An 11063-nucleotide genomic window follows, 5' to 3' on the forward strand; every position below is an offset into this window, starting at 1 on the left:
GGTCTATAACTTGTCAGTAACCCACTTTGCCAGAATACCACTTGTATAGCCAAGACAAACATGTTCTCCATTAATCCTGCATCCTCAATTGTGTTCCTTTTTTTTGTGTTGAACATAGCAGCAATAAATGGTTTGAACCCTGAGGCCTCTGGTATTTGGATTATCAGATAGGCTCCATGTTAATTTCCAGCTGGAAGGCTGCAAGTGAGAAAGTGATAGCTTGTAGACCCTTCCATTTTCACTTATGCGTATGAGCTACTGATTAAGTCACTGTTGAAAATGTACACTGCATGCTTGGAAAGGAATTATTTAAGAAATTGAAGATTTTCCACTTGAAGGCAAAACATAAAATGCAACATTAGCCAAAAATATTTGGGAGATTTACACTTGAATGCTATGAAGCAAACTACATTTCATTAGCACCTGCCTACCTGGAAATCACCATTGTATTCTTCAAACAATGCGTTGAACTTCTTTTGAGGACTGGGAATTGGTTTGAGTACAATTTCCAATAATCTGTACCTAAAAATGTTCAATACATTAATTCAATCCACATTCACTTTGTACTATTTTGTAAATAAATAAAGAAGAGCATTTGGGGTAGATTGTGACTTTGTCCGATAGAAAAGAAAAAAGTGATATCAGGTCAAAGTCCAGTTCTGATCTCACTCCGTTATTCTCTCCATTGACGTCAATGGGAAAGCTGTAAAATAAGCTGCCAATTCACTTACATTCATTAAATGCCATCCCGCAAAGTCAAAATGTACCCTTTTGTTTGCTAACACAGATTTGAAATACAAATTAAGATAACATGATTTATACACTACTGCAATGAGAAAATACTTTAGATTAGTTTAACCATACTGAATTCTGCAGTACACTTCAAAAAAAATTAATAGATTTCTAGACACAAGGCATCAGAGGAGAGAGCAAAATTATACTGTTGACTTAGAGGATTAGCAACGAGCATATTAAATGGTGAGAGATGTTGATGGGCTAAATGTCCTACTCCTCTTCTTACTTCTTATGTTTCTCTAACAGCAGCATTTTGTGAGCTGGGGGCTTTGATCCAGTGTTCATTTTAGAGATCTCAGTGACCCTGGGCTAGGAAATGGAATACAACCAGGGTTGTTAAAATTTACAGCCAAATTATGAACCCTTCAGTGAACTGAACTCAAGTCATGAAATCTTAGAGATCTACAGCATGGAAAAAGGACCTTCGGCCCATCACATCTGTACTGGTCAAAAACAACCACCTAACTATTCCAACACAAAGCAGAAATTGCTGGAAGAACTCAGCAGGTCTGGCAGCACCTGGGGAGAGAAAGCAGAGTTAACCTTTCCAATCTGGTGATTCTCCATCGGAACTCAAAGTCATCGGACTCAAAACACTAACCTTGCTTTCTTTCCACAGATGCTGCCAGAACTGCTGAGGTTCTCCAGAAATTTCTATTTGTATTTCAAATCTCCAGCATCTGAAGTTCTTTATTTTATTTTAATTATTTTAGAACTTGATCCATAGCTTTGTATGCCTTGGCATGGCAAGTTCACATCTAAATACTCCTTAAATGATATGAGGGTCTCTGCTTCTACCATTATAACAGGCATTGTGTTCCAGATTCCCACCACCTCTAGGTGTAAAAGTTCTTCCCCACGCCTCCATTAAACCTTCTGCCCCTTTCCTTAAATCTATGCCTCCTGGTCATTCATTCTTCCATCATGGGGAAATGTTTCTTCCTGCTATATCTTTGCCCCTCATAATTGTATACATCTCAATCATGTCCCTTCTCACTATCCTCTGCTCCAAGGAAAACAACCATAGTCTGTCCAATCTCTCTTCATAACTGGAGCTTTCCTGCCCAGGCAACATCCTGGTAAACCTCCTCTGCACCCTCTCCAGTGAAATCACATCTCTCCTATAATGTGGATTCCAGAACTGCACACAAGTATGATTCCTCACAGTCTAGCAATCTGTGAGAACCCACTTCTGGTTCACGGTCACTTAGTGGATGTGATGACCTAGTGGTAGTATCTCCAGACTGTTGGTCCAGAGACCTGAAAATGTTCTGGGAACCAAGTTTGAATCCTACCATGGCAGATGGTGGAATTTGAATTCAATTAGATATCTGGAATTAAGAGTGCAATGATGACCATGAAATCATTGCTGATTGTCAGGGGAGGGGGTGCATGATAAAAAAACATCTGGTTCACTAATAAGACAATGTGGAGCTGGAGGAACACAGCAGGCCAGGCAGCATCAGAGGAGCAGGAAAGCTGACGTTTTGGGTCGGGACCCTTCTTCAGCAGATTTTTTTCTGAAGAAATGTCCTGACCCGAAACGCCAGCTTTCCTGCTCCTCTGATGGTGCCTGGCCTGCTGTGTTCCTCCGGCTCCACACTGTGTTATCTCTGACTCCAGCATCGGCAGTTCTTACTATCTCTGGTTCACTGATGTCCTTTAGGGAAGGAATCTGCTGTCCTTACCCGATCTGGCCTACATGTGACTCCAGACTCACAGCAATGTGGTTGACACTCTGGCCAATTAGGAATGGGTAATAAATACTGGCCTGGCCAGTAATGCCCAGATGCCATGAATTAATAAAAGAGAACAGAGGAAGACTGGGATTAGGACAGAGTGAGTACATTCAGAACAGGAGGTTAGGGGTGATTTTTGCCAAGAACATAAGAACATATGAACTAGGAGCAGGAGTAGGCCATCCGGCCCCTCGAGCCTGCCCTGCCATTTAATAAGATCATGGCTGATCTTTTTGAGACTCAGCTTCACTTACCCGCCCGCTCACCGTAACCCTTAATTCCTGTACTGTTCAAAAATTTATCCAGCCTTGCCTTAAAAACATTCAACGAGGTAGCTTCAACTGCTTCACTGGGCAGGGAATTCCACAGATTCACAACCCTTTGGGTGAAGAAGTTCCTCCTGACCTCAGTCCTACATCTGCTTCCCTTTATTTTGAGGCAATGCCCTCTAGTCCTAGCTTCACCTGCTGGCGGAAACAACCTCCCTGCCTCCACCTTATCTATTCCCTTCATAATCTTATATGTTTCTATAAGATCTCCCCTCATTCTTCTGAATTCCAATGAGTATAATCCAACACTCTCAGCTCTGGAATCAACTGAGTGAATCTCCTCTGCACCCCCTCCAGTGCTAGTATATCTTTTCTCAAGTAAGGAGACCAAAACTGCACACAAGGAAGATCTACTGGGATCAAATATATGTATCGGCCTTTCAATAGCCTCTTAAGCTTGTTTCGCCACCCAATAATTTCATCACGGTAACATGAATTGTCTTGACTGCTAGGTATGAGTTTTGTCAGTAAAGATCATTTGGATTGCTTGTGAAACCACAGATCACTTAATTTTAAAATGTAACATGCCAAATTATAATAACAAACATTCATCCTTTCAAACAATTCAAAACAAAATTGGAAAATTTATACTCATCAAGGTCTGATTATTTCTCCACTTCTTCAACCACTGTCAGCACCAATTTCTTCCAAATCAAGCCAAAAAATGCATTTATAATGCAAAATTGCTTCTACGTTGGACAAACTTAGACAAATACCCAATGTTTCACTGAAATGGTTTTTCCATTTCCCAATTATTCTTTGAAACAAAAGAAGAAATAGATAGATTTCTAGGTACTTACTGTGTCAAAGGAGAGCGCAGAATTACAATGTTGTGATAGATAGAGGATTACCATTGAACATATTAAATGGCAAGAGGAATAAGTTTGTGCCAACGGGGACAAAATAATGGGCAGTTCTGCTCTGTGGAACTGTTTCAGGAGAACTGGATTGTACCTGATCAATCCCATCTCGTTTTACTAGCCTTACAGATGTCAAACCTGAAGAGATTTTCATCCCAGCAGGCACCAACATCTTCTGAAAAAGAGTCATACTGGATTCAAAATCTTAATTCTGTTTCACTCCCCAACAAAGCTGCCAGTCTTGCTGAGTTTCTCCTGCATTCTCTGTGTTTGCTTCTACTCTCAATTTTGACCATCCTTATAAGGAAGTGGAGATCTGATGGAGAGAGAAAGTTAGCATACAAAAAGGTAACTGAAAGAGAGAGAAAATCAGAATAAGAAAGGTTTGCATTTATAAAGTACTATCAATCATCTCATAAACTTCTTCACAACCAATAAGATGTTTCTTGAACTGTAGTGATAGGAGGCTACAGGGAATCACAATCTAGGCCCGAAACGTCAGCCTGTCTGCTCCTATGATGCTGCTTGGCCTGCTGTGTTCATCCAGCCCTGCACCTTGTTGTCTCGGATTCTCCAGCATCTGCAGTTCCTACTATCTCTGATTCAACAGTAAACTTTTAGTGACTTTAATATCCCAGATCCAATGTAGAGAACTGGAGGCCATAAAAAGTGCACTGCAAGCTTAGCTCTTTCGTAATTTTGTGTCAGTAGATACCCTACCACCCTTGTATATTCCCTCCCCAATCCCTCTGTCTGCAGCAGATTTCAAGCTTTGAAGAATGAAGGTTATGAGAATTGACAAAGATCGTCAAATACTTCACAGATAGTAGGGTTACACATTTGCAATGGACAAGACCAATTATTTGTGGATCACAGCTGATTGGAGTTGTCAAGTTGGTTTGGAATCTGGATTGATATTCTCAAATTCTGTTCAGTTACCCATGGGAGAAAGGGAATTACATGCCAGAGCTTTTTCTTAATTGCCTTCCACAAAAAAATGGGCAAATACAAGATGAAACACATTGTGTATGACCAGGGGCAGGAGAAAGCTGAATGGAACAAATTGCTCCCATCATATCAAATTTAACATTCTTAGCTCACAGCCAAGTAAACTGTAAACTGCCTGAAGTATGTTGAACGAAGCCAGTTAGCTTTGAACACAGAGTAAAGATTTGAAGAAAGTGTACTTGAAGGGATTGATAAGGGTGGTGAAAGTAAACAAAAGGAATAAAATGTGGATTGAGAGGTAAGTATCCAAGGCAATGTGGCATCCTGATACAAAGAACAAGTAGGGGAAAGCAGATGGGGTGTCATGGTGGCTCAGTGGTTAGCACAGCTGCCTCACAACACCAGGGGCCCAAGTTCAATTCTACCCTCAGGCAACTGCCTGTGTGGAGTTTGTACATTCTCCCTGTGGCTGTGTGGGTTTTCTCTAGGTGCTCTGCTTTTCCTCCCACAGTCCAAAGATGTGCAGGTTAGGCGGACTGGCCCTTCTAGATTGTCCATGTAGCCCACAGATGAGCAGGTTAGGTGGATTGACCACGAGAATTGCAGGTACTGGTATAGGATAGGGTAGGGGGGTGAGTCTGTGTGGCATGCTCTTCAGAGAGTTGGTGTGGACTTTTTGAACTGAATGGCTCATTTCCATACTGTAGGGATTCTCAAGCAAGTTTGGCTCATGATGCTCACTGTGAGTTGCCCACTCACTGTGATGCTGGGCAGAGAGAATACAGCAATTCTATTCAAGTTTCTCCAAGTTAATGAGGGGTATCAGTAGATTCCAGGGAAAACTGAGAAGTTTACTGGAGATTGATGGCACCCTCTCCCCCTCCCAGATGAACAGTTTGTGCTAAGATGCGTCTCTTGGGGTTTTGCTGGTCTCACACCAAAGCTCCAGTATAATCCTGCTGATCCTCAGGCACCCTGAGCATTAGTGAGGCACAGGACAGTTGAAGCAGATTTGGAGCTAAACCCTATGCCAGTCAATGCTATCAGGACCAGAGCTGGAACAACTAGCTACAACCCAATCGAACATTTGGATGGATAATTACCTTTTGAAAACAAACATTAGAATCAATCCTAGCACCACTACCAATATGGCCAATGTAATCAGCATCCAATAAACGTTAGGCACCTGGACAGGTTCTGTAAATAAACAAGGCAGTTTTTATTGATCACAAATAATATTAATTGATTCAAAAGATATTTCAAAAAAAAATTGCATTGCAATGAGACCTATCGTAAAAATTGACAAAGGTGAATACATTTAAAGATATGGCCTGAGAAACGTAATGATGCTCTGCAGCATTGCAGAAATAAAACATGTGAAGGCTCCAATATGTCAGGGAGAGAGCACTCAGTAATTCCACACAAGAAATTTCTAATTGGATTTAGTGCTTTGGGAGTCTGTGTGCCTGCACATTGCTATGCCTGCCCAACCCTTAATAAAATTTAACTGAGTAGGACTAAAACACAGTCCATGCACCTTTGCCCTGGGAGTCAGCAAACTTGAGAGGTAACAGTAGAGGCTGCCACCTGAATGGGAAGTTTTGAGTTGCGTTACTCCATTTTGTTGGAGTCAGGAGGAGCATGATTGCATTTTACAAATTACTTTTGCATCCGTGGTTTGCTCCACCTCTCTTGATGCACCCCAGAGTCCTTGCTCCCTGGTTTCCCTGGAGATTCTCAGCCAGTGTTCAAGCCAATCGATCTTATTGATGTCCACTGGGCTAGCTATGTGGGAATGCTGATGGTAGCATGCCAGCATTACATTAATGTGTCCCACAGTTCAATTTGATGTGGTTCTCCTGTAAGCCACATCAGGTGTGGGCAGTGTGCACAACAATAAGATCACATCCTCATTTCAGGCCTCCAGGGCAGCCTCGGCCTCTCGGAACTTGCAACCCCCAAAATTGTGGCTCCTGACTCCACTGGGGAAGTCTGTGTTGGAGAAACAAAAAAAATAAAAATAGAAATGAGCCCACAATCTCACTGGCATCAGTGATTAAAAAAAACTTCCATGTTTCAAAAACCCACAATCCATGCTACAAAACGGAACGCCCATTACACATGACAATCAACACAGATTCATGAGAAATAGGAAGATAGGGGTCTTACCGATAAAAACCTCATTACTCCAGTGGCTCCAGAACTTTGTTTCTTTGCAATGCTTCAGTTTCATTCTTACTTTCACTGAGTAACGTGTTGTGGGCTTGATGTTTACAAGGACATACTTTGTTTCATATCGGCAAGTGAAGAACTGGAACAAAACAGTTAGTGATGCAGAGAGAGAGAGAGTGTGTGTGTCTGTGTGTGTGTGTGTGTGTGTGTGAGAGAGAGAGAGAGTGTGGGTGTGGGTGTGGATTTGTGTGCATGTTTGTGTCTATGTGTGCGTGTATGTGTGTGTCTGTGTGTGTGTGTGTGTGTGTGCGCGCGCATGTGTACTAAAAATCCCTGTAAAGAAGCCAGAGAAGAAATAAGAAGCAGTTCTTGTTTTCTTTTACTCAAAGAGGTATGATGATCAGGAGCATGCTGTCTTAAAAATATGGAAGTTCTACGATAACTTTTAACAGTATTCTGGGTGCACACTTTGCTTTATCTTGTGGTCTGTCAAAGAGCTAGTACTAGCATACTGGGCTGAATGGCTTCTATCTGTGCTGTCTGATTTTATAGTGGATTCGATATTGTGCATGCCTTCCCTGATTCACACGTGTAGAGAGAGAGAGCTATTGGCTCTGAAATCCTGTAGGCGTTCAATCAATCAGTCAGTCTCCTGCCAATTGAGGGAAAGGAGAAGTTGTTTGGGAATTAGCATAAACGGGAGGTTTCACCGGAGTTCTGACTTGGAGAACAGCACAAATGCATTTAAGATGAAGCTAGATAGGAACATGAGGGAAACAGGTAAATGTTAAAATGCTGCTAGGGTGAAATTAAGAATGATAGTTGAAGGTTTGTGTGGAGCTTAAAGACCAAATGGATCTAAAGGACATAATGGCTTGATCTTGTGCTATAGAAGGTAATGTGATTTGAATTTAACAGATTCTATGGATCATTGCTCTGTGGCAACACAGATTGGGTGAAATACAGAGATGTACGTGCACCTGATCCCCCAAGATCAATGGCCACAATATTGGGAGCAGCACAAAACATTCACAGGCCTCTGTTCTCTTTTAGTTCTATTTCCTGTTAATTGTGGCTTCTCCTTTCTCAGGCTCTTATTTTACAAATTTATTCACTCATGGGATGTGGGTGTTGCTGGCTGGGCCAGCATTCATTGCCCATCCCTAGCTTCCCTTGAGAAGGTGTGGTGAGCTGCCTTCTTGAACCACTGCAGTCCATGTGCTGTAGGTTGACCCACAATGCCTTTAGGGAGGCAGTTCCATAATTTTGACCCAGTGACAGTGAAGGAACAATGATATATTTCCAAGTCAGAATGGTGAGTGGCTTGGAGGTGAACTCGCAAATGGTGGTGTTCCCACGTATCTTCTGCCTTTGTCCTCGATGGAAGTGGCCATGCGTTTGGAAGGTGCTGACTAAGGATCTTTGGTGAATTTCTGCAGTGCATCATGTATCAGAAGAGATTTACCAGGATGTTGCCAGGTATGGATGGTTGGAGTTATAAAGAAAGGGTGGATAGGCTGGGACTTTTTCCACTATAGCCTAAGAGGTTGAGAGTTACCCTGATAGAAGTTTATAAAATAATGAGAGGTATATACAGAGTTACTGGTAGTTTTCTTTTCCCTAGGATGGGGGATTTCAAGACCAGGAGGCACATTTGTAAGGTGAGAGGAGAGAGATTTAAAAAAAACACGAGAGGCAGATTTTTTACACAGAGGGTGATTCACAGCTGGAATGAACTTCCTGAGGCAGTGGTGGATGTGGATACAATTACAATGTTTAAAAGACCTTTGGATAAGTACATGAATAGGAGAGGTTTGGAGGGGTATGGACCAAGAGCAGGCAGGTGGGACTAGTTTAGTTCGGGATTATGTTCGGCATGGACTGATTGGACCGAAGGGACTGTTTTCATGCTGAATGACTCTATGACTCCATGTAGATTGATACTACTGAGAATCAGTGGTGGAGGGAGTTTGTGAATGTAGTGCCAATCAAGAGGGCTGTCTTGACCTGGATGGTGTCAAGCTTCTTGAGTTTTGTTGGAACTGTGCCCATTCAGGCAAGTAGCGTGGTATCCCATCACAATTCTAGCTTGGGCCTTGTAATTGGTGGACAAGTTTATATTGTGAAATCAGACTTCCCTTTATACAATCAGTGTATTAGACCTGTAATCTCTACTTAAATCATCTGTAAACAATGGTGGATTTAAAAATATTTCAACTGTTAGCAATTCAGAGAATGACAGAGGTGGCACTTTACCTCAGTTCTACCCTCATCCTGATCAGTGACGTTCAGTTCAAATGCAAAGCAATCAATATTAATGGCATAGCCGGGAGGCATGTCCCATTTCACCGTCAGATTTGGCAAAACCTCAAGATTTACTGGTGGGTTGTACACCTCTGAAAGTTAAGGACACAAAACTATTCACAATCAATCGAACCTTTTAATGCAATGAGCAAAACAGCAATTGACAAACCTTAAAACACTGCGTTTAGAAAAATGCTGTTTAGTACCATATACTTGTGGGTCAAATTCTGTATAATATTGTTGAATCATTCGAGAATTACTAGATCCATTGACACATATCAGAATGTTCTCCTCAACATCAACTGTGCCTTGATCAATATGGCATTCCTGCCTTCCACCGACATCCATATAATGTGTACACTGCAGAGTTGCATCATTCTGTCTTAAGAGAAAACATTTGTAATTAATGTAAACAACTTAACAATGGATACTGAAAGAACTGCGGATGCTGTAAATCAGGACCATAAACAGAAGTTGCTGGAAAAGCTCTGGCAGCATCTGTGATGAAAAAATCAGTTAACATTTCAAGTCCAGTGAACCGCCTCAAAACTTAACTATGGATTTGGAGATGTTTTAACTTACTGCGTACTCACATTTGATGCTTAAGTCATAAGACCAGAAGATATAGGAGCAGGATTAGGCTACTGGTGCCCATTGAATCTACTCAGGCATTCAATCATGGCTGATATGTTTTTCAACCCCATTCCATTGCATTATCCCCATAACCCTTGATGCTCTTAATAATCAAAAACTTATCTATCAGTATCTTAAATACATTCAATGGCCTTTCCAGCCGTCTGCAGTACTGCATTCCACAGATTCACCATGCTCTGCGAATGGAATTCCTCCTCATCTTACTTCTAAAGGGTTGTCCTTTTACTCCGAGGCTGTGCTTTAGGGTCCTGGTCTCTCCTACAAGTAAATATCTTCTCCATGCCCATTCTATGCTGGTCTTTTTGCATCCCACAAGCTTCAATGAGACTCCCCTTCATCCTTCTAAACTCCATCGAGAACAGACCCAGAGTCCCAGTTAGACCTTTATTCACTCTAATTTAAGTAAACAAATTATTGAAACACGTAAGATTCTGAGGGGTTTTGACAGGGAAGATGCCGAGATGTTTACACTGGAGGGGAGAATCTTGATCCAGAGGATGATAGTAAAATGTAGGGTATGCAGGGTGGTTTGATCTTAGAGTAGGATAATAGATCGGCACAACATCGTGGGTTGAAGGGCCTGTACTGTGCTATACTTTTTTATGTTCTATGTTCAGAGAACACAGTTACAGAATAAAGGGACACTCACTTAAAATGGTGATAAAACCTAATTGAGCTTACCTGTAATACATTTTATATTGCGTGTCATTTGGTGCTTTCCTGCCACAATACCATGTACAATTCATGGCTGAATGATTATAGAGAACACATGAGAAATTGGAAGCCAATGTTTCTCGATCACCTATATGATACAAACAGGATACTGAACCATTTATAATATCCGAGGAGCATTAAAAATATTTTTAGCTGGCAAAATTTTTTAAAGAGATTGTTATCAGAGGTGTTTTCTGTCAGAATTAAAGCTAAAACACGTAACTGCAATTTACAGTGAAAATGCACTGGTGTAAACTTTAAAGTACAAAAACAAAGTTGCTGGAAAAGCTCAGCAGATCTGGCAGCATCTGTGAAAGAGAAAACAGAGTTAACGTTTCGGGTCCGGTGACCCTTCCTCAGAACTGATGGTGGCTGGGAAAGCTTCAGATTATATGCAGAAAATAGGGAGGTGGGTGGGGTAGGGAGTAAACGATAGGATAGAGCCCAAAGAGAGAGAAAGACAGTTGGACAGAGAGAGGAGTTGCTAACGATCAGGCTGGGAGGATGAATAGTTGTTAATGGGGACTGTTAGTGACTAACAACAGGGG

At 41.6% G+C, this 11063-nt stretch overlaps 1 protein-coding gene across 1 annotated transcript in view; it reads right to left on the reverse strand.

Annotated features, from left to right (window-relative positions):
• LOC109929202 (granulocyte-macrophage colony-stimulating factor receptor subunit alpha-like) overlaps nt 1–11063 on the reverse strand; it is a 43515-nt gene that overhangs the window by 487 nt on the left and 31965 nt on the right. Inside the window, exons 5-10 of the mRNA XM_048597886.1 lie at nt 10483–10603; nt 9354–9529; nt 9100–9239; nt 6841–6982; nt 5775–5868; nt 432–522 (exon numbers count right to left, since the gene is read on the reverse strand). Coding sequence (XP_048453843.1) covers nt 432–522; nt 5775–5868; nt 6841–6982; nt 9100–9239; nt 9354–9529; nt 10483–10603 — 764 coding nt within the window. The remainder of the gene's footprint in view (nt 1–431; nt 523–5774; nt 5869–6840; nt 6983–9099; nt 9240–9353; nt 9530–10482; nt 10604–11063) is intronic.

The sequence above is a fragment of the Rhincodon typus genome, chromosome 6 (genome assembly GCF_021869965.1).
Source record: "Rhincodon typus isolate 14 chromosome 6, sRhiTyp1.1, whole genome shotgun sequence".
NCBI classification, from domain to species: Eukaryota; Metazoa; Chordata; class Chondrichthyes; order Orectolobiformes; family Rhincodontidae; genus Rhincodon; species Rhincodon typus.